Source organism: Oncorhynchus tshawytscha, linkage group LG33, assembly GCF_018296145.1.
Source record: "Oncorhynchus tshawytscha isolate Ot180627B linkage group LG33, Otsh_v2.0, whole genome shotgun sequence".
In the NCBI taxonomy this organism is placed as follows: Eukaryota; Metazoa; Chordata; class Actinopteri; order Salmoniformes; family Salmonidae; genus Oncorhynchus; species Oncorhynchus tshawytscha.
Genome location: NC_056461.1, coordinates 22,265,855 through 22,290,528, shown reverse-complemented (window position 1 = coordinate 22,290,528; position 24,674 = coordinate 22,265,855). Strand labels below are relative to the sequence as shown.

The following is a 24,674-nucleotide window of genomic DNA, read 5'->3' as shown; positions in this document are numbered from 1 at the left end:
ACAAGACATTGGCTACTGACAAGGCATGATTACAATATAATGGATGTTGTGTTTTGATGAATCAACTGTATTGACAATTTCCAGGAACGCGCCAGCTCGACAGAAGCCAGTTCCGCGCGGGCGCGCAACAGGCGTCTCGCAGTAGCAAAGTGCGGTGGCATGCGCTGCTGCGGTGGAAATGGCGTTAGCAAGGACACGGCCGGAGCAACTGCGCCCAAGCTGGCAGGTGCAGGAGTAATGGAGATTGTATAGTATTAAATGGGAATGTAAAAGAGATAGCTAAAGCATACTCTTCCAAGGTCTGACGATCCCATTCACAGATAATTGAAAGTGATATCCCAGGTCAATTGCCTCGAATACATGGATAGATAGGCCTACATGTGGATATATGTTTGACACTGTATTGTTGAAGATTTCTACTTGCAAATATATATGTTGAACATCTACCCCCCATCTCTCTCTCTCACACGTATGCAGAGAGAGAGAGAGAGAGAGAGCGAGAGAGAGAGAGAGAAAGAGAGAGAGAGAGAGAGAGAGAGAGAGAGAGAGAGAATCATCTCACCCCTCTCTTTCCCTGAGAGTTGAGTCGGGGTGGATACTGCAGTTGTTGCTTATGAAATACTCCTCTCGGAGGCTATAGCTCACCCTTGTACGACAACTCGAAATAAAAGAATCTAACACTGCAATCGAATCAGTTTATTACTCCACCAATATTGGACAATGAAACGAGGCGAGGTAAACATGACACGATCAACCACACCTATAGGTGTTTAGACGCTTCTGAATGAATAAGCATTCAGTATGACATATTTAAATTACTATAAACATACGGTTATTACATGTATATGCTCATTCTGCATAATTATATTGTATTGTTGGCCATTTGTTTGTAGTTTTGGTGGGACCAATTATTTCTTAATTTCCAGCAAACAAACACATCGACATAAGGTTTGATTATTTTCAGTTGGCCAAAATGTAAACTATTCTCCACTCAAATGTTCAATGCCTGGTTGAATACCTTCACCACACACTAGTCTACATCGTGTCAGGATCCACACTGTTTAAAGTAATCATCCCCCTGCAGTGCTTTGTCAAGTAATTGTGTAGTTTGTGTAGTGTTCACTAGGTGGCGTTACGTCTGGCATACCAACGTGAAAATCCTGTTCAACATTATTGCAGACGCACCGCACCGCCCCTTTCTGTGCAATAAAGTCGAGTAAGATATCCAAGGCGCCAGGTGAGCAATAGACAGAGCAATTGAGATACTCTTTGTGTCATGTTTACTCCTATTCCCTAGCGCCACAGCCGTTACTTATTAACCATACAATATACAAATAAAGATATGATGTTGTTAAACTCATGACTCTAGGCGCAGAGAGGGCAATCAAGTTATTTTACATTCTTTAGGATTCAGCTTGGTCGAAATAATCAGTCAATAGGCTACTCAGCAGTCCCATAAAACACAAGCACACAAGACTCGCTCTGTCGCGGTCTCGTGTCCAGGAAGGAATTCCAGGTATGATAGCTTAAAAGAGTTTGAGAGGATCTTAATAGCATTTCTCCACTTGTTGATCATAGTCTAAACTCTATCTTCAATTGCTGAAGTGGACAAAGTGTGGCAACACAGATTTGGTTAGAGCAATTACCTCACCTTGTAATTTGTCCATATAGTTTCACATAATATAGTTTACATAATCTAAAGAAACTGACACATGGAAACGTATGAAGACTGCATTTCAATATTTTATTGAAACTTTCAAGAACACATTGTTGATGTTGTAAACTACACAAAAATCGAATACAACATAACCCAATGACAACTTTAGAAACACAAAATAAACCTTCATATTTCAATAAGATTCTGCACTTTTACTATCAGGCGGCAATGTTTTAAACAGAAAATTATTATATTTTGACACACGTTTCTTTTCTTTTGAGAGAGAATTATTCATAATTTTTTCCAGCCGTTGGTGCAGTGTGCTCTTTTTGAATTCACTTAACACACCCAGACAACAGGTAAAGGTAAAATGGCACATGAGTGTGTCCGCTAAAATAACTAGCTCTGTGGATATTTGGGGTACAGGTAAATCCATATTCAGGGGATATAAAATGCAGATGGCAAAACAAGGATAATATCCCACAAACTATCTTTACACGTGTATATCGACAATAAATTAACGACAGACCCCCAAAAACAAACTACTCTGTTCTATTTACACGCAATATCAATATGAAATAATTACATAAATATTTGTATATATCACTATTTACATTTATAATCAATATTACCGTTTCAATGTTATTTCAGATTTCCTTTGCCAGTTGAATACTTATGCTGGATTCGGCATGCGATTTTAGGACAGTCTCAACCACTCGCACATGAAGTTTATAACCTCGGTTCTGTTTGGCCTACTTCAAACAAGTGCCAGCATATGTATTTCCATAATCCTGTGTTTATAAATTGACATACAGAAAAATTCGTTCGTAAAATCAATAACCGACGGCCAATTGATTGAATCCTTAGCAAAAGGGGAGGAAAGGGGTTTCATCTTTTTTTTCCAGATTGGTTTTAAAATCAGCCTGAATCATGTTTTTATCCTTACTCGTCTCATTTCAATTTGGTGAAAATGAATCCCCCCAAAAAACTTTAAAAAACTACAGTCGTAAAAGAGACATGTATTTTTTGTAGGGCATGCAAAGTGTCACCTACCCTATGAGCATAATGATAGGCTTCAAATAGATATGCAGTAATACCTCAAACACAACAGTCTATAATATAAAAGGAAATTAATTCAAATAATTATAACCAATTCAGAGTGCATATTAAATCAAACAAATGTTGTTAACTCAGTAACCCGACATAAAATAAACTTATAGGACACAGCAGCAACTTATCAAAGATCTGTAAGTATCATCCATGCCAACCTTTCAGTTTCAATACTTGTATGGTATTCAAATAACAGGACAAATTCAAAAGTGTTGTTTAATTTAACAAAAAAGAAATATAGCATACATTAGATGTGTAGGCTATATAACCAAAGTGCATTTCAAAATCTAAACTGTTCAATAGGTCCGATTTCTAAACCCAGATCCGCTAGAAGGGTGTCGTCATACTCGTCCTTGTCATCCTTATCATCGTTATTATCACAACAACAACAAAAACAACAACATTAGAATCTAAGGGGACACGCTTTGTGTTCTGTCCTGTTTTTGATCGAGTCCGCTGACCAAGCGCTGAATGCTCTGCAAGTCGTTAGTGGAATCTTTCCCAGAGCAAGTTTTTGGGGACAGGGAGACCGAGCGGGACGATATGGTGGACGACCGGCTGGTGACCTCCGAGGTGGAGTCCTGGGTGGCCGAGACTGGGCTCATGGCCATGCCGTCCCCTTTCAGCTCGGTGGCGCTGCTTGCCATGGAGGGGATGGCGGTGGTGAGCAGAGTGCTATCCGGAACGCTCATAGGGATGGAGTAAGGGCTGTACCTGAGGCGAGGGCGCACTGCGTTCAGGAAAGGGTGTCGGTGAACAGAGGAGGAGGCTGCGGAAGAGGCTGCCGCTGCCGCTGCCATGTACGTGTAAGGGTAAGGGAACAGGCTCCCAAATGGAGACATGGCCAGGCCCTGTGGAGAGAGAAGGGGAAGGATAGAAGTTTAACTTTAGCCTGCATAATTTAATTCAACAGACGCTAGCTTTGACGCACCATAATAACACAACCGAACTGGAAAAATAGGCTACACTTTAATTTGTCGCAATGTACTTGACCTCTGTTTCTGTATATCTTGAATGGAGGTCATGTAGCGAGTGAGTGTGAATAATGAATCCAGACACGTGAGAGATCATGGGAAATGTTATGTACTGTAGGCTTACATGACATAGGCTACTTTCACTTTTCTCATAAAGCGATTTACACGATTATGCTTTTCTGTGGCCATGAGTATTATGGTTTAGGCCAATAATGAGAGTGCGGTGTAGGGCCTAAGCCTATTACCAATACATGTATAGAATTAAGCCTTAAAATAAGCACAATATAAAGTTCTATGCTCGCGTAAAACGATGAAATCCTCCGAGAATCAAATTGTCAAAACATTTAGTTGTTCTAGTGTTAGCGATATCTTAGACCCACCACCATGTGATATCGTGTTTTCTGCAACTTTGCAAAAGTTAATTAATTGTTCATGCAAATACAAATGATTTATAGCCTGTTGGCATATGATGCTGCCCATTAAGTACAGAACATAGCAATGTAGAAGGAATCGTTTCTGCAACAGGTTTTTTGAAAGTAGGCCTAGATGGTAAAACAGCAAATCTGTGTATTTCAGATAAGTTGTTTTCCCTCCCCGAACCAGTGAAGTATTTTAAACATTTGCCATGTTCCTCTAAAACACAGGTTTAATGACTGAGTTCATATCAACTCTATAGCCTAAAACTATTGTTGCAACGCTTAGGTGGTTTCTTCCTAAATCCCAACATATGCTTTAAACAATTGAGACAGATAATATCCACACCTTCCAGGTAAAATCCAAGTAAACTTGAGTCCATATAAAACACATTTGGTTATTATTTATAACACAATTGTCTACAATATGCTCACCCCTGTTGTGCCATTTAATGCCACAAGGAAAAAGCTATTAAAACGAAATGGAAATTAGCCTATACTTTTTTCGTTACATTTACACATAAATTAATGGAGACAAGAACATATATGCTGACATATATAGTCCAGTAGGCTATATTAGTCCAAATGTAACGAAAAACGCGAGTACATTGGCATTACTGTAGGTACTGCGGGTGGTAATTAAACAGGTTTTACCTGTGATGCCAAGACATGTTGCTGCAGATGAAAAGGCAGTCCATGAGCTCCCGTCAGGCTTTGCGAGGGTGACGCCATACTGGCCGTGTCCATGGTGCTAACCCCTCCGGAGGACACCGCTGCCAGTAAGGGGCCCATGCCCGCGGCCATATTCGAGAACGCGCCTCCCATGTTAAACTGACTGGGGTGCAAAAGAAAGGGATGCGCGCCACCTAAGTGACTGAAAAACTGCTGTCCCGCCAAACCTGGTGGAAATCCAAAATGATGCATGTGACTCTGGCTTAAGTGCGGACTACTGTCAGTTTGAATAGTCAAAGGCATGTAGCTCTCCTTGCTTATAGACCTGCACTCGTCCACTTTGGGCTGTTCCCCGTTTGGACTCTTGAGGTCTTCTCCGGACCGAGTGGTGCTGGAGATAACGGTGATGGGGCTCTGTCGTGAGTCCGCCTGGCTTTTCTCAGTCCTCCGGGGGTTTTCCCGAGACCGGCCGGTAGAATCATTGGCACCGAATTGATGGCCTTTAGTCGGGCTCGCCTCAAGATCCTTCCCATCCTCCGTGGTGGTTGAGATCTTACTGGAGTCCGGCCCATCCTTTAGGTTGCCATCTTTGCTCTCATCGTCGCTGTCTTCGTCACTCTCGCAAAAGTCTATCAGAAATGAGTCAAAAGTTAGTGATAAATGAGGAAGGATTATTAATTAATTCAGTTAATCAGGATTCATTTCGTTTTGAGTTTTATTCTTCAGATAGGCTTATACAATTATCATAGGCTAGGCTATAGCCTACGTAATGAGGGATGGAACTCATATGGTGATTACATTTTTCATGACTTTCGATGGTATAGGCCTATGACGTGGAAATATTAATTTACAACGAGATATATAATCAGTATATGTCTTAATTAGCCTATATCACATATTAACAAATAGGCCTCGTTTTTAATACATGCTCTTTTGGAGGACATTAGCCTAATGTGCGTTCTGCCTACACTTTCTGGCTAATCGTGCTAAGGAGGCCTAATATTACGGGGCCTAATACTAATTCCATAATGTATTGGGCTACATTGAAATCCAGAGGCTACTTATTTTTTTGATAAACCCTCAGCTTATTGATCACGTCCTCCAAATTGTCCTCGTTTTAACCGCCGTAATGGTGTGTTTTCACAATTCTGACGATTTTTTTTGTCGTTCAGATACGTTCAGATACGTTCGTGACTATGCATAGGCCTACATCTCGACAGTTTGTTTTATGTTTCACTTTATTCTTTATCCAGTAAGCTATATCATTTTGGCAGATATATTATTCACTTGATTGCTAAATGCTTAGCACGAACATGAGAGCCATCCTGTAAATGTCAAATACAAGAATTAGCCTACATACACGTTATATAGTTTGTAGGTTATTGTTGGCGCAAGACAACATTCAATAATTTGTAGTGCAATTATTCAACACAACAGACATACTTATTTCGAAAGAAAGGAATCTGGACTCAAAGTAAATTCAAAATGTAGCCTAATTACCGGAAAATATTTTTCAGCCCACTTTTTTTTACAAGCTTAGGCTACTATGCTATGTGGGTCTGTGAGCTGTGAGATGCGGAAAGTAGCTCTGGGCTCAATTACCTTTCAGGTTTGGAGGCCCCACCGTAGACACCGCGGGAGACGAGGCCTGGCCGAAACACTTGAATGAGGCCTGCTCGCCAGAGGAGTCGTCAGACGTCCCGTTGTCTTTTTTCTGATGCTCCTCGTATGAGCGAATTGACTGCAGGGCCAGCTGTTTCCTACATTAGGCACACAAGTTATTGGTCATCACAACTATTCGTGTCAAAAACTAGCCAATCATTTATTCAAGGTAAAAAAACGTGGATTTCCATGTAGGCTACCATATATGCGTAGATGGCAAATTTTGAGGGCAGATTATGAAGATGCATTTTATCATTCAAGATATATATGTCTGTTCGAAGAAATCAAACTATTAAAACCCACTGCAGACAACTAATAACCCACAGACCAAACATTGTTCTTGTTTACTGTTGTCAACATAGTTCAAGAAAAGTTGTTGAAGAGTTAACTATCAATAACGCTAAACTATTTCTAGAGGAGTTTCGAAATTTCATTTTGCTTAAATACAACATAATAAGCTTTGTCTAGTATAAATGTAGGTTGAAGGGATTGTCATATAATTATTCCCTTTTTGCAACTGTCATGTGGGTCGTGTAAATCGTGTAGGACGATCGTTTTTTGGAATTCGCTAACATCACAGTCAGACTCCGTGTCCATAAAATCTTACTACAGGAGTCGTTACATTTTTGCAGTGCAGTAAGGGAATAGTTACTCCTACTCCTTACCTTTTCTCTCGTCTTCCATTGCCAGTGTCACGGAATCCTTTGGCAAAAGGATTATGGTCGATTTTCAATTGTGTAATCTGAAATAAATGAAAATCAAAGTTGTTTCGTGGAAGCAAATTGAGTGATATTTATCCTCGTTTCTTTATTCAACATTTTTCATAAACCAATGTCTTCACTTAGGCCTATGTGTTAACCCTTAAGTCCCAGGAAGTGGAATATATATATATTATAAAATAATTTCCAATCATTCAGATGATGGCTCAATTTGATATATATATATATATAAGAGAGAGATATATAATTATATATATATATATATATATATATATATATATATATATATATATATAAATATATATATATATATATATATATATATAAATAATTGAGCCATCATCTGAATGATTGGAAATTATTTTATAATTGATCCACAAACTCTCTCTCTCTCCCTCTCTCTCGATAGGTCATCCGCTCTCACCCCTAACGCTCAGATCCTCCCCGCCCTCATCCCATCCCACCATTGCAGATATTTTATATCCATGTGCAATGCATAGTACTTTATATCAACTCTCGCAGAGCTATCACATTATTTTCCCTCACTCACTTCCTTTCGCCTTCTGCCCCTCCCATGTGCACATTTTGGCAGGATTTACAATATTCTTCAACCCATGTGGCTGCCAAACATTTACTGCATTTTTGCTTGACCCAAGTGGGCAGAGGTAAGATTTAGCTAACATTTCTCTCTTATATCAAAGAGCCACCATAAGATATGATTTTGATTCGCGGTGTGCCACGTGGAATTAAATGTTACCACCAGCCAAGCCGGTTATAAACAAAATGCTCATTTTCTCTAACTGCACATTCTGTTCCCCCTCTCTTTCTCTCTCACACTTTCACTCCCTCCTTCCTTGCTTCTTTACTCTCTCTTTCTCACACGCACACACACATAAACACACACAATTAAGATAAACTGTATAACATATAATCCCTGAGAATTCTGACCCATTCTAGCCTGGTTTGCTTAGTATGAAACACGGCATGAGATGACGTTTACATGTATCGAACACGAGAGCTTTTAGGCCTAACACTCAAACAAGATGACATTTGACATATTTTAAGATGGCAAATGGCGCAGTGCTATTGGCTATATACACTATTTGACAAAAAAAGGAAGGCAAAATTCACTATCCAACTATTTAATGTATTTCATGAAAATAAACGAATAAAGTGTAATTCTCCCTACCTTGTCATTTTGATAGGCCGTTACTGCAATGAAATCCGTTTCGGGAAAAACGTAAGTCCTGAACGTGCTATAGGGGAGTTTGAGAATGTCGTTGGCTCTCACGATGTGAAATCTGGGCTGATATTTGTGCATGGAGTTCAGGATGGTCTGGAACAGTAAAGAATTCTAGATTAAAAAAAAGATAAGCACACACTGATTTCTGCCTTCTGATGAAGATAAGTCATTTCATGTAGTGCTCAATCGTAGTTCAGGCTTACTTGGTAAAATGGAATGTATTAGAACATTCTCCTGAATTTATTTCACCATCAGTGCATTTATCCCCCCCACAAAAAAATATTAAAATAAAATAATAATATTTTGGTGAAGCCTTCTCAGCCCTCGGCCACAGACGGCCACAGAGAAGCAACGCCAATGGGGTTATAATTATTAGACTAATAATAATACGTCTGATAATATCCTACGAATAACAATCATGATTACAACAATGCATGGCAGAAATGTTTAGAAGCATGCGAATAAGAAAAAAACATACATTAGATGAACTTACAAATCCATGCTTGTCGGAGATGTTATTCGTTAGCTTGAGTTTGTGAAAATTGACGACTTTTGACATCCACTGCTCGCCAGTAGCCGGACTGTCCGGGTGAATGTACATCCTCTTTGGCATTTCGGGGTCGGCCTTCCCTGCCACCATCCAACGCGAGTTGTGAAATTTATACCTGCAGTCATCGGCTGCAACAATATCCATCAACAGAATGTACTTTGCTTTCTTATCCAAGCCAGTGCATCTCACTTTGAACGGAGGGAACATTCGCCTGTGAAATGGAATGAGAAAATCACTTAAAAACAGTGAACTAGCCTACTTGACTGAATAATGATAGCCTACACTCACACGAAACAGACATATTTGCATTGCTATTATACTATTTAGGATAATGACAATGTTACATACTGCAAATACTAAATTATTACAAATATTTGGCTACATTTATTTGTAGGCCTGTAGCATACGGTATATGCGTCAGCCATAAGATTGAATGCATGCAGAAATGATTAAATCAACCAGAGGCTTGTGCGAGGATACAAAACACTCGGTAGGCCTTCTAACACCCATGCCATACAAATATCTGCCGCCTATAAATAATACAAAATCGCATAACATGTACAGCATGCATTGTGGCACACTAATCCTTTGTTGTGTTAATAACAGTTGTTATTACACTTTTTATCATAATATATATAGACCTACATGTTTCAGTTTACATCTTCAAACTACAGATTTTGTTGTTGTTGTTGTAGTAGCGTAGGCCTACATTTTAGAATCGCTCACAGTTTGTTTTCCTAATCACCACGAGTCATAAGATTGTCCAAGTTCAAATGTTACAGTCTTATGTGTTGTATATTTTATAGTTTGGGTTGGGCTTCATTTTATCTCGTGTTGAGATTACATTCCCATGCAATGTGACTGTGACCATACAGATTCTGTCGATAGGACAGTTAAACTATTGTCATATTCAGCTGATTTACACAAATATAACCATGAGAAATGAACCAGTTTGAAATTAAAATGTTGGCCACGAAGGAGGTCCAGTTCCAAGCACACATCAATCAATTTATTCCATCGAGAGGAATGTCATCGTATTGATGATCAAAATTATCTTCATAATACCAAAAGGCAGACGAATGTATTTCAGCTACAGAACATAAATATGTAATATTAGAACACATAAAAGTGTACCGTACCTTCCGGATTTCGTGATAACCATTTCAGTGCCTCGCTTGTGGAAAGTTTCCCAAAGTTCCTTCGCTTCCAGGTGAACTTTCGGATCGTCTTCGATCTCTTCTTCAGGCTCCAGAGTCTTCAGAGGCCTCAGATGGGCTGCGGCTGCCTGGTGCCCAAGCGATGAGAAGTGGAGGCCGGACTCCGCGGCACCCATCAGCTGGTCCATGATAGGCTTTCCCAGGGCGCCCGGGAGAGAGAGGGAGCCGAGAGAGCCGTTATGAGGTAGCGCCAGGGCCGGAAAAAAGGGAGGCTGGTGACCCAACATTGCACTCATGGCAAATTCCGGACCCCGGTGAGGTAAAAACGGATGGTATGCCATACTCGTTCCTTGTATGACTGGATCTCTCATCAGGAAGCTCATCCAAGTCCAGGCAGGTACCAAATATATGGATTTATTAAGTTTAATACTATAGTCAGTCTATGTCGCCTTCTTGACGAGCAAAACTTGTTTGAAAGTCTTGAGAAATCCACCGTCACAACTACAGAAATAAGCATCCACTTATTTTCGGCTGGGTGGTGTGAATGTTCTTTAGTGTCCTTCGCTGAGTTCCAACAGAGTGTCTGCAATGAGAAATGAAAAAACGCACTCCATTAATCTTCAGTTGTGATGAGATAAATATTTTCTTCCGAGAGCACTCTTCTATGCGTTGTCTTGCGAACAATCTTCGAATTGAAGCAATGAGGGTGAGTCACTGCGTTTTAATTGACTGTTGCGTTCTTTTCTTGATGTTGTTTACAATATCGCCATCCTTTTTAAAACGAATTCGCTCTCATTGTCTTTAGTCCTGCTGCAAAAGCGATGTGTTGAAATATTTCGATAGCGCGGAACAATTCCTCTGTCTTTACTTGTTCCAGACATGCATCCTCACACGCACGCACACTATTTCTTCCTCTCTCTTTCACGCACACACACATTTCAGTAAAAACGTATGCGGAGAAAGGAGTCCGTTGACGGCAGAGAGGTGGTAAGGTCCCAGCACTAAGATATTACTAGCGCTTCTGTGCCCCATAGGCTTGACACTATATGGATTTGTTGCATGTTACGAGAAGCTGGGCTCTGTTGATTGGCTCTTTGACGCTTTCGGACCAATTGTGTGGCTTCGTAGGCGTGGTTTTAACAGGTCGGGTGGAGGGGACAGACTTCAGTCTTATAAAAAGGTGTTTGGAACTCAAACGCTGCCGTGAAACACCACTGCCCAGTCAATGTTGTGTGATTATGTCAACATCGTCAGAACTAGTGCGATAGGTCGGTCTGTGGAACACTACGAAGGAAAAGTAGCCCGAGTCTCAGTTGCTTTGTCCATAAGAAATTACTGTCTCGTGTGCAGAGCGGCAGGGCTGGCCCGTCATCAAAACATTGACTACATTTTACTGTGAAATCGTGGAAGCTTTATTGTATAGGCTATATGGAATGAAGAAATATACACAATGTATCGTCACTGTCATTGATTTTATCATTTTGAATTGATTAGATGATCAGAAATCGTCAGTTGTTCTCCGTTGTAGTGGTCTAGGCTACATACAACACCGAAAAGGAATGTTTGAACAACATGCAAGCTACCATTATCAGCTCCATATTTGTGAAAAATAATAGTGCATTTGAACCGGTTGTCACGCGACGACCCGGGGATCAGTTAACCTATAGCCGACAATGTTAATATTATGACAGTAAGCTAAATAAACGATGATCATGTGGATGTTTGCTGACACTTTGTTATTGCATATAATCTTTCTTGTTGCTTTAATCCGTCTCATCGACCAGCCTTAGTAACAATTCATAGGCTATGTAGCCCAAGGTGATGCGTTTGATAGCCAATTTTGACCCGACTTTAACTTTAACTCTCCGAATTACAATATTAATTTGACCTTGAATGTGAAGAGATGACAGGGTGATTCGGTGTGCTGAATGCATGGCGCCTGCAGTGTGTGGTTATGTCTGTGGATAATATTGCCTCGCGCACTATAGAGCAGGTTAACATGAATAAACCGACATTAAAACTCTCCCTCTCTCTCTCTCTCTCTCTCTCTTTCAAACATCCCCCATCTCTATTTTTCTCCCTGTCCCCATGAGATAATATCCTATGCATGCTGCTCATTGTGATATCGCCACGCAATCATGCCATATGCTTTCATAGAGATCCAGAGGGCTGTCGAATGTCCCTGCTCACGGAATTACAGCAGGCCTACACATTTTATATCTGGTAGGCCAAGTTCCTAATGGTGCATTAATCGGTAAGGGACAGTAACATATTTACATTTACCATAAACATTTGCCTAATTTACATTATTATATGTCGGAATTTATGAACTGCTAGGCCTATCGCAGCTATAACTAACCTCCTTTAACTTGATATAACGTGTAGTCTAATAAAATACAATTTCGAAAATACAACCCACTAAAAGCATTGGTGGTGGTAATTTCGGATCACATATCGGATCACATTCAACGCAAGTCTAGACAGCGCCACATAAAAAAAAATGGAACCTTTATTTAACTAGGCAAGTCAAATTCTTATTTACAATGACTGCCTACACCGGCCACGGACGATGCTGGGCCAATTGTGCGTGCCCCATGGGACTCCCAATCACGGCTGGTCGTGATACAGCCTGGATTCGAACCAGGGTGTCTGTAGTGACGTCTCTAGCACTGAGATGCACCACTCGGGAACCCCACATACTTTATTCAAGGATTCATTTAGGCCCTACAAGTAAACTACAGAGGGAGTTGGCGGTGGTCAGTTGTATTGACCAAACACTGACCAAGTAACTTCCCACTGGCCAAAAACTGATTGAATAAACGTTGTATCCACGTAATTTCAACAAAGTTGAAACAACTTGGAACATTTTGGGATTTTCAAAAAATCATATATGTAAAGGTTTTCGTATTTTTTTCCCACTAAAATTGCAACTTAAGTCCAATGATATTGTAAAATGTTTCGTTGATTTCACATTGGATTCACGTTAGTTGAGTACACAACCAAATGTAAATCAAAACTAGACATTGAACTGATGTCTGTGCCCAGTGGGATACCATCCAATCATAGTCCTACAAGGTTGAACTAAAGGGTTTTGTCAATCTTTTGAGCTGTGATTTTGGACTACTATGCACTATTTCATTCATAAAAGTGCTACCAACACTATTGTTACTGGGAAACTCACCTATTGATTCAGTCAATTTGACTGAGCAATCTAAGATGACTGCAGGCTGGTGACATGGGCCTTTGATTAGGCTACTTGATCGAATAAGTGCATGGATAGTTGCATGAACCATTATCTGTCTGTACTGTATTGAGTAAATATATCTGAATGCCCCTACCCAACAGTCTTACCAAGTCCTGATAACAGGAGAGGTGTTGTCCCGAGGGTTATCCCCATGCTCAGTTTGTAAACTCGTTTCCTTGGGTTGTATTAATGAAGTTTATCTTTAAAATTGGCATGCACTTATTAAGGACAACCAGTTTGCGGTTCCACTGTCCAGTTCTCCAGACTTTATGTGTCAGTGTAGCTTAGTTATTGTCAGTAGAGTGACAGCCTGTGTGCTCTCTTTTGTCAGCTGCTACAGTATGTCAGAGCAAGGAAACTGTCCCCAAGCTATCCTGTGTGTCTCTATGCCTAATTAGGGGAGGGTAGCATAGATTGTGTATTGTAAGGTGTCAATATTTATTGAAATTTGCTGGGTTAACAAATGAGGTAACTGCTGACACAATAGGCTTAATTTCAGTGTAGCATTGATAACACTATAGGCCTATGGTAACTATGGCTAGCTCTTCTCTCCTGTCACCTTAGCCTGAGCATTCCTGTTCACTTAAAATGGCACATTGGAACTATTGTCTCCTTTGTGTGTGTGAGTTCAGGCCTGTGCTGATTACATGCGTATTGTTCTTTAAACACTCACACCTATTAGCAGCACATTTCAATTTAGTGGAAGGTGTCAACAAATAAGAAGCAGTGTTGACACAGCAGTACCTTTTCATTCACTATGGCCACCAGGCCTCTAAGAATACGCTCCTTTTTTTCCATTTTCACCTAAAATGACATACCCAAATCTAACTGCCTGTAATTCAGGCCCTGAAGCAAGGATATACATATTCTTGGTACCATTTGAAAGGAAACACTTTGAGGTTTGTGGAAATGTGAAAGGAATGTAGGAGAATATAGCACAATAGATCTGGTAAAAGATAATACAAAGAAAAAACAAACATTATTTTGTATTTTTTTGTACCATCATCTTTGAAATGCAAGAGAAAGGCCATAATGTATTATTCCAGCCCAGCTGCAATTTAGATTGTGGCCACTAGATGGCAGCAGTGTACAGGCAACGTTTTAGACTGATCCAATGAAACACTGTATTTCTGTTAAAACTGTTGTATCAAGACTGCCCAAATGTGCCTAATTTGTTTATTAATAACTGTTCATGGTCAAAACTGTGCACTCTCCTCAAACAATAACACCGTATTCTTTCACTATAATAGCTACTGTAAATTGGACAGTGCAGTTAGATTAACAAGAATGTAAGCTTTCTGCCAATATCTGATATTTCTATGTCCTGGGAAATGTTCTTGTTACTTACGACCTCATGCTAATCTCATTAGCCTACGTTAGCTAAACCGTTCCGTGGAAGGGACACCGATCCCGAAGAAGTTTTAATTAGCTAAGCAATCCTGAGAGAACGGTCAATACACTATATAAGGTTTTACAGGGTTAGGGCTCTCAGGGACTCCAAGTGGCAATAAAACTGCAGACCTGACACAACTGATTGATGAGGTGGGGTTGTCAATGTTTTTATATCTACAGTGATAATGTATATCAAAATCAAAAAGCTATATATTTGTCTAGACATGCTCCAAAATCCCATTCTGTCTGCCTCGGTTTGTTTCCTGGCGGTGTACGGTACAGGGACAATAAGCAGTTTGAACCTGTTACATGCAGAGGTCAGTTGTCTGTATGCTTCTCCATACTGTTTATCAATGGCGTGTTTGCTATAGTGTAGTCATATACATTGATGTATAAGTATATCTTTAGAGACAGTTACTGTTTTTGTGTCAAGAGATTGAGTCCATGTCATGTTGAGGCTATATGTTGATCTATTTATCAATGTTTATGTATTTATGTTGGTCAAAGTAATGCCCACAAACTGTCAAGTAGCGTCTTCTCTCACTGGATACACACTTAGTCCTTTCCCTAAGTTATCTGTACGGTCAGCAAAATGTATGACTGGAAATAAGTTAGTAATACCTATGGAGACTAGAGCTATAGCTCATTGGATCAATATGTTGTGTATTGTTTGTATGTTTATTAAGTCAAACTTCTTAGACTCTCTCAGAATGGATCATGGGGCAGCCGGTGCTGAATTTGTTTATTTGCAGATTGTAAATGATAAATGGGGTCAGACATCACGGCACCAGCCGAGAATGGAGGACGTTGTTGTTGTTTTTGGGTATTTAGACACAACTAGATGTGATAGGGAGGGGAAGCATCACAAGGCTAGTCAGTTAAGTTGTGCAATGCTTGAAATTAGTATGCATCCAATATACATTTGTTGTACCTGTTCTTTAGGTATTGCAATGACAACATAGTAAACGTGTACTATTTACCCCATAGTTGTAAGTAATGTCACTGTTTTCAAAATGATTCATGTGGACTATTGGTCCAAATACAGAGATTGCGAAATGCACTTTCCAAAATCAGCTCCATGCTGGAAGTCAATCTGCTTGAAGCATGATAAACTCTCGCCTGTCGATGAGCAAGTCAACCCTTGCTCTCAACAATTCTGGCAGTAACTTGTTACAGGTATTGCTGAAAAACAATTTTTGTTAATTAGGGGATGTGTTTATGGACTGTGTTTCAAAGTAATGCATTAACTTCAGTTCAGAGAGCAATAGAAAATGGCACTGAATATCTGTGCTCCTCTGACTAATGATGTACATTTAAAAATAAAATAAAAACGTTTTTTCAATGTACAATTGTAAGGCAACCAGCTGCAATATAATTGTGAGTTTGTCCAACATTTGGGCAGGTAGTTGAACCAACACACAATCTCAACTTTTAATTTTAGGTTGAGTGAATATACATTTCAACTTGAGAATGTATTATACCATACTTTCATAATTCCCAGTGTGAAATTAGACTATTTTTGACAAAACATTACATACTGTGTATCATACGGCCTTTTTTGAGGGCCTAGTTACATCCCAACACAGTGGTCTGAAACCCCTGGTTTACAGGCCACATAAAGCATGCAAGTCACATTTTGCTGGCTTGCAAAGTGATGTGTAATTCCTATTGGAATTTAGCCAGAGTGAGGATATACAGCAATTGGGGCTTTTAATCACCCGCAACCTGCACTTAGAATGACTGCCGGAGTAGGGACGATTGATTATTGAGACTACCTAATTCATATCAATTTTTCTCAGTATCTTCATTCAAAGACTCAATCATGAACACTCTTAATGACAGTTGGCTACTTTGCATGATGTATTGTTGTCTCTACCTTCTTGCCCTTTGTGCTGTTGTCTGTGCCCAATAATGTTTGTACCATGTTTTGGGCTGCTACCATGCTGTGTTGCTACCATGCTGTTGTCATGTTGTGTTGCTACCATGCTGTGTTGTCATGTGTTGCTGCCTTGCTATGTTGTTGTCTTAGGTCTCTCTTTATGTAGTGTTGTGTTGTCTTTCTTGTCGCGATGTGTGTTTTGTCCAATATTTATATTGGATTTATTTATGTATTTTTAATCCCAGCCCCCGCCCCCGCCCCCGCAGGAGGCCTTTTGCCTTTCGGTAGGCCGTCATTGTAAATAAGAATATGTTCTTAAACTGACTTGCCTAGTTAAATAAAGGTTAGATAAAAACAATTTAAAAATGAGCTCAAATTCCTGTCCTTTTGCAGTCCACTCACAACTCACAGAATAACGCTGATTAAGCATTTGGTTAAATTGGCTTTTTTACAGTGTATGAGAGGTTGTGGTAGAAATGTCTGGCAGCATTTTTTAAAATATTGAGGCAACATTACAAGAGCAAGGAACCCAGGAACGGCATACTAAACCGCTTATATTCAGGTAATAACTACAACAAAACAGTACAAATGCAAGGACATCATCAACCTCTCCCTCAATGTGATCAAGACAAAGGAGATGATTGTGGACTACAAGAAAAGGAGGACAGAGCACGCCCCCATTCTCATTGACGGGGCTGTAGTGGAGCAGGATGAGAGCTTCAAGTTCCTTGGCGTCCACATCACCAACAAACTAACATGGTCCAAGCACACCAAGACAGTCGTGAAGAGGGCACAACTAAACCTATTCCCCCTCAGAAGACTGAAAATATTTGGCATGGGTTCTCAGATCCTCAAAAGGTTTTACAGCTGCACCACCGAGAGCATCCTGATGGGTTGTATCACTGCCTGATATGGCAAATGCACGGCCTCCAACTGCAAGGCACTACTGAGGGTAGTGTGAACGGCCCAGTACATCATCGGGGCCAAGCTTCCTGCCATCCAGGACCTCTATACCAGGCGGTGTCAGAGGAAGGCCCTAAAAATTGTCAACGACTCCAGCCACCCTAGTCATAGACTGTTCTCTCTGCTACCGCACGACAAGCGGTATCAGAGCGCCAAGTCTAGGAGCGCCAAGAGGCTTCTAAACAGCTTCTACCCCAAAGCCATAAGACTCCTGAACAGCTAATCAAATGGCTACCCAGACTATTTGCATTGCCCCCACACCTCTCTGTTATTGTCTATGCATAGCCACTTTAATAACTATACCTGCAGTACATGTACATAATTACCTCGACACCGGTACCCCCTGTATATAGCCCCGCTATTGTTATTTACTGCTGCTCTTTAATTATTTGTTATTCTTATCTCTTACCTTTTTATGGATTTTCTTAAAACTGCATTGTTGGTTAAGGGCTTGTAAGTAAGCATTTCACTGTAAGGTCCACACCTGTTGTATTCGGCGCATGTGACAAATCAAATTAGATTAGATTTTAAATATTTATTTGCCCTCTGATTGGTTTGCAGTCACGGTGAAATACAAGTAGTGAAAAGAGTTGACCTTAGTCATATCTGCAGGAATACCCAAGTTATACTGCAATGTACAAGGCAACTTTAATGCAGTGGATTGAGGGAACAGTGTCAACAGACATTAGTAGGCTATTCTCCCTGTAGCTGTGCAGTGGATGCCAGTGGTAAATGCCTCAGATGTGGGCCATGTGTGAAACTCCTTATTTTGCCTTATTTGCCACCACTCACCAGCTGTTGGGCACAACTCAGATAATCCCATTTAAACCCCCTATAGTCGATTTGTCGATTTCCGCGCCCCTAAGGAAATCGAATTAGCGTAATACAAAAATCCCCATTAAAATATCTGTCAGTTTAAGCTAGAGATATCTGTTTTTTTTGCATGGGCTGTGTCTCGTCTCAATCCACTGCATCCACCTATGTCGCACTTCCGCATCTTCTGTGAATGGTGACAGAGCTAGAGTGGTGTTTGTCAGACCATGGGACATCCCGAAAATCAAAAAAAGGTCCTCTCACAAAATTGTCTGTAGTGTTTGAACGGTTTGACCTACAAAACTATTTACATCTATGGAAAGATGAGACTCTGACAAACACAATGGTGTTCAAAAGTATCAGGAGACTCGTCTGATATCGGTGCAGCCGATCTGCCAACTTCTGTCTGTAGCATCCAAACCGTTTGGGCTACACCCTAAGACTCTCACGAACATGTACATGTCGGTTGTTTCGCTCCAGGACGCCCACAGGCCTCACAAGACTTGTCTGAAGGTCCCCAGGTACCAGTTGAAAAAATGTATGGAAGTGTATATGGAGATTGTGTTGTTCCATGTGGTGAATGTGTTATTCAATGCGTTCGTATGGGCTAATATGACCAAATATTTTTTTAATATTTGTTTTGATACTTCAAGGGGTCTTAAAATTCAAATTCATGTAGCTAAATGATCCTTGGTATGACCTTCTAAAACACAATTCCATATAGCTTAGTAGAACCCCCCGTGTATATAAGAGACACACTTCAGAACAAACTACATGATCCTTGGTATGACCTTCTAAAAGTAATTATATAGGAAGGTCTATAGAATTGATATCCTATGTCCATTTAGTTCTCTGCCATAGTAATAGGCTTTGTACTTGACTGTGTGGGTTTATAGTATATCTGGACCCTATAGGGCACTGCCATTGAATCTTTAACCAAGACTCTCTGTTTTTAAGTTGAGAGCAAAATTTATTCTGAACATCGAACCAGGGACTGATTTAGACCTCGGACACCAGGTGTGTGCAATTAATTATAAGGTAGAACAGAAAAGCAGCAGGCTCTGGACCTCGTTGGGTAAAAGTTGAATATCCCTGCTCTAGAGGTTAAGTGGGATAAGAGCGTGGCTCATGTCAAAACGTGGGCCCCCCATAGTTCTGGAAAATTTGCAATGGGGTCAGATTGGATTAGTGTTTTTTGGTATTTACATGGAGACGGAGACCTTTGAAATGGAAAACCATGGGCAGAAAGGCAAGTGCTTTGTAGTCTGAGGGGCTAAGGGGGACCATGGCGGATTTTCATTGATGGCTTGAATACGGCAGAATACATGTCTTTCTGCTCTAGAATGAACCATTCGGAATAGTGCATATTTACTTGAGTATTGAGTTCACTCCCAGTCGCTGGGTAGATATATCAAGTAGGCTACATTGCTTAGCATGAATCCACTCCAGTGTCTTAAATATGTATGCTAGTGGTCACAATAGTCCTCCTGCAAACCCAGTCTGAAAAATACCATACTGTATTCAGCTGCAGGGTGCCGAGAGGACTTGGTGGCAGTGGCCTCCCTAGCTAACCAACTCTCCCAGCCTTGGGTTGAATCTAGCTGCCCATGTCTCTGGTGCAGTATGTATACCTGCTCAGAGGGGTTTTCTGGTTCATTATTCAGGAGGATTCTGCTGTAGCCACTCCAGACTCTCCCATAAGTGTTCAATTGGGTTGAGATCTGGTGACTGACACACACACACACACACACACACACACACACACACACACACACACACACACACACACACACACACACACACACACACACACACACACACACACACACACACACACACACACACTTTAAATCCCCCATTGCTCCTTTTTGACCCCTCTTTCAAAGTCACAGAGATCTCTTCTTCTAGCCATGGCATTTGTATACATGATCATAAACATGATGGGATGTTAATTGCTTAATTAGCTCAGCAATAGAGTCATTTAGGACTTGTTTCTGACTAGAGAATTACAATCTATGCAATCCTACATCAAATGTGTCCCAAACTGAAAACAGTTGTATTGTTTTTTAGAGAAAGTGTGAATCACCAAGTTATTTCATTTCTGATAGCTTCAAAAGCGATAATATGATATTGACAAAGTGACACGTTGATAGCAAATTATATGATTTTTTATCTAATAGCCAAAAACACATTTTTGGAGGAAAAAATATTATTTTCACTAAGTTTTTGTTATGTTTGTATTTATAACTGAATAGCCTGATTGTAAAATACTAAATTACCTGCTGGAAAAACACACCGTGAAGCAAGTGCCTCATGTTTTTAAACGTTTCAGTGCTTCATCAGAAAAAAAAGGTGAAACCCCATTTCTCATGCTTTTGGGATGCGTTTTAGTGTTCATTGGGCTCTCTCTCTCTCTATCACTACATGTAAAGGATAGCTTGCAGGCTAGGCTACAACACTTGATTCATTTTGGATATTGATTATTCAATCTATTGTGTTTGGCTTGACGTGCTTTTGAGTCGAGTTTGCGGTTTAACCCAAATGTTTTGGAAGTTGCCGGCCAGTTTGTCTTCCTTTGCTGAAGCTTGGCCCTCTGTTACTGGGTGAATCCCTCACATGCTCCTCTGTGATTTGGATAGATTCCCTTCCAAACTTTTCAGCCGTAGTGCCTTCTGAATGTTTATTGGTAATTCCTCTGGGCATTCATCCTTGGGTTATATTATATAATACAAGAAGAAATATGCAGTTTATATTCTCACTGCATTCTTTTTTTTATTTAAGCCACATCTAGGAATTTGTATAACATTGGCTAACACTGGCAGCAATGGTTAATATTATAAATAATGAAAAAGGCAATATGTGATGGTTTTAATAAAAGCTTTAAAAATGCTCACCTGATTAACGAAGTTGGCTAATAAAACAGTACATAGGCTACACGCCCATAGGCATAATTCTATATGCAACACTATATGGCATAAGGAACTCGGAACCAAATGTCGTTTTTAACTTTGGGATGCACTGCTGGCAGGGTTAATTCCTGCGCTTATACAACTTTTGAAAACGTGAACATTCTACATGCTTTCGTTTATATGTTTGGCATATCTTTAGTAATTTTAGACGACAAGTTACTTCCACTTGAGATTAAAATATTTTTTGACATTTTTACAAACAGCAAGTTCTCTTTTTATAACAGAAATATGAAACAACATAACGAAATGTAATGGTATTTTCAAAGAATGCAGCACACCAGACCTATCTAGGCCTATTAAATAAAATATGTTAAATTAAATGAAAAATGCGGGTTGTGTAAACATTGTCATGACTCATGTGTACAGTTTTTTTATTTGGGGGATTTCAGTGGCATAATCATAAAAGTCAGCAGGCCAACAGTTACCCCCGACAAAACATAACTGCACATTTGAAATTATGAATAGTTCTACTCACACATGAACACATCAAATACTTGCATACATATCTTCATTTGTTTTACAAAACGGTGGTTTGTCGTTTATACCTATAGAATACAATAGTATATATGATTGGTTTGTTTAAGTTATAGAACATTTGTAAAAGTCACATTGCACCAGCTTTTCTCATTGGATCACTGCATTTTATAGGCTATCGTTACTTGGTGTGTCCAAATGTAAAGATGTCAGAGTCTCGTGACGTTTGAACATGAGGCTGAACATACCTACTGGGCAAAAACTGGTTGAATCAACGTTGTTTCGTTTCAACCAATAATCAACGTGGAAAACTGATTGGATTTCCAAAAAGTAATCCATGTAAGGCAATTTCATATTATTTTTCACCCAACTTTTAATCTAAATACAATGACAGCGTGATATTTTTGGGTTGATTTCATGTTGAATTCACGTGAGTTGACAACTCAATCAAATGTAAATCAAAACTAGACGTTAAACTGACGTCTGTGCCCAGTGGGTATTTACAAAGTTAGACAATACTAGGGAACCACATGAACATTTAAATAAGAAGGATGTGGTCAGGAGTTGTGCTTTCATTTATTGAGGTTCCCACAGATGTTTTGCATGAAGACATTTTGGGGGTAATGAGGGGGAGTGTTTGAATGTAAGCTGACGCTGGTTGGACTAGCATCTACTGTAAAGTCCAATAGAATAGGAGGGCAGGGTCTCCAGCCACTGTTGCAAAGGTTTAAAACATTATTTGCTGTGGAAAAAAGTTTGACTGCCCTTTACCCTTTAAGGTAACTGTTATGTTGATATCATTGGTTGTCATGCACATCTAAACAGGTAATAACAACTTCATTACAAACTACACATTAGAATGTTATACTGGACACATAATGACAAGCATGGTCTAATGCGTTATTGCGTAAACACCCGAGTGCTCATGCAATCATGCATATTCCTCAACAATTTAAGCAACTGTCATTGTCAAATAAGTTTAAGCCACTATTTTAAATAATGACTGAAATGTATTGGAAATAAAACTAGCTTATGTAAATGTGTAAAACACATTATGTAAAACACCTTGTTGCTTCAATCCCAGTTCCTATTTGTAGAACCTGTAACTTATAGGTTTGTATTAAATGCTATGTTCTCTAGGCCTATGGTTGAGTGCTGCGCACATAACGCAAACATTCCTTTCCGTGTTGAATGGAGCGCGTGTGCATTCGGATGGATCTGGTGCATATATAGGCTACAAGACACACGCACACAAACCATTCAACCAACCAATTAAAATCCATTTGTGAATAAGGAGGCAGTGACAAGCCTGTAACCTTTCCGCATCAGGGTCATCCGTCCAAATGATCCTGGCGACTGACTGTGGCCCCTGGACCTTTGACATAGATCACAAATTAATTGGTCGCTGTATTAAGAATAAGGTGGGATTGCAGTTAATTAGTCGAGAAATGAGGAAGATTGAACATTAGGCATATATGATTTGTTCCCAGCCCCTCGTTTGTTCGTGGGATTTGGGGTGGATCAGCTTTTGTGCGCAACAAATGAGAAGTGAGTAGCGTGGTGCGGATGTACAGTACCGTTCTGTGAACTGGCGACAGGCCTGATTCATGGGAAAAACTTAAAGGAGACCCGCGTTATCACAGGACCTCATTATCTAATGTCTGAAACCATCTTTTGGGAACAATCCCTAATCAAGAGTGGCACAGACCTACATTACTGCATGAGCCTTGGGTGAAATGTGTCTCTCTCTCTCTCTCGCGCGCGCACACACAAACACACCCAGGTCCATGGTGCAACAATACAGAGGGTCTGGATAGGAGATCAACACTTTTGAGTTAAGTGTTAAAGATAGGTTGATCATGCTTTATTCATGTATCATGTGTGTTTGAGCGAGAGAGACATTGTCAAGGGTGAGATAGACCAATGTAGCAGCAACAATGTTATGATTTTTATTTTGCTCTTAGTTTATTTATTTACATGTTCACTAGTCTAATTACACTTGAATGGGAAGATTAATATTGTAAAATGTGGTCTGAGTACACAAAACACTCTCAAAAGTTACTATCTTTAAATCAGTTTTCCAAAAGAATAGCTAGCGCATGGTCCAAAATAAAGCAGCAATTCCTGTGAAACTGATTGTGTTTATTTAGGCTAATACGAACTGTAGTAATCTTTGCTCATAGATAATACATTGCTCATAAAACATCCATTGGCTAATGTCCATTATTAACAAGATAACAACCATGAAGATTATTTTAAGGCAGCTATGCGGCCAGTACACCGCCTTTAAAAAACAAACAAACACATAAATTAGACAAATGATGAACCTCCAAATATGCAGCCTATCATTTTGTCCTTCTTGGTACAGGAAAAAAAGGTGGTTCATTTACTTGGCCATAAACCATTTATTTACCTTCAGGTGAGTGTCGCAGGGAGTGTAAAGTAAAGATGCCAGAGAGATTTACACCTGTCTCTCTTCTCAAATAGACAGCCATATAGTCTACATAAATGGCCGGTGGAGCCAGGTTGTCTGGGCTCTGCGAGACACCTTCCCCCGAGTCTGGATTAAACAACATCATAAAAAATGTCCATCAATACGAGCACTGTAAACAAATTATTATACTGGATGCCTGGCGCACCACTGCCATGTTTAAAGGCAAGTCATTTAAATGGACGCAAACAACCATGTAGCAGCACAAATCGCATAGCCCCGGCGACCAGGGCTCTTTCTTCCTTGTACTTGTCAGTCTACCCCACCGCTGTCATGCGTGCACTACTCGCAC

General features: G+C 40.0%; 1 protein-coding gene across 4 annotated transcripts; it reads right to left on the bottom strand.

The window, feature by feature from the left end:
- Window positions 1-1,725: 1,725 nt before the first annotated feature.
- Window positions 1,726-11,194, bottom strand: LOC112247124 (T-box transcription factor TBX3). Of its 4 annotated transcripts, none has more exons than XM_024415804.2 (7): window positions 10,140-11,194; window positions 8,929-9,211; window positions 8,397-8,561; window positions 7,154-7,230; window positions 6,429-6,586; window positions 4,809-5,455; window positions 1,726-3,618 (listed from the first exon to the last, which is right to left on the bottom strand). In XM_024415804.2, the coding sequence occupies exons 1-7, from the start codon at window positions 10,538-10,540 to the stop codon at window positions 3,178-3,180; spliced, it is 2,172 nt and encodes a 723-aa protein (XP_024271572.1). In that variant the 5' UTR covers window positions 10,541-11,194; the 3' UTR covers window positions 1,726-3,177. The 4 variants fall into 4 exon arrangements, with proteins under 4 accessions (XP_024271572.1, XP_024271574.1, XP_024271573.1 ...); XM_024415806.2 differs by having other exon boundaries at window positions 8,397-8,543; XM_024415805.2 differs by having other exon boundaries at window positions 8,944-9,211.
- Between the last annotated feature and the right edge of the window lie 13,480 nt (window positions 11,195-24,674).

Coding starts and splice junctions, on each gene's coding strand:
- LOC112247124 (XM_024415804.2), bottom strand. CDS start 10,540: ATGAGCTTCCTGATGAGAGATCCAGTCATACAAGGAACGAGTATGGCA. Junction 9,212..10,139: donor GTTATCACGAAATCCGGAAG/GTACGGTACACT, acceptor TCCATTTCACAG/GCGAATGTTCCCTCCGTTCA. Junction 5,456..6,428: donor GGGGCCTCCAAACCTGAAAG/GTAATTGAGCCC, acceptor CATTTCTGATAG/ACTTTTGCGAGAGTGACGAA.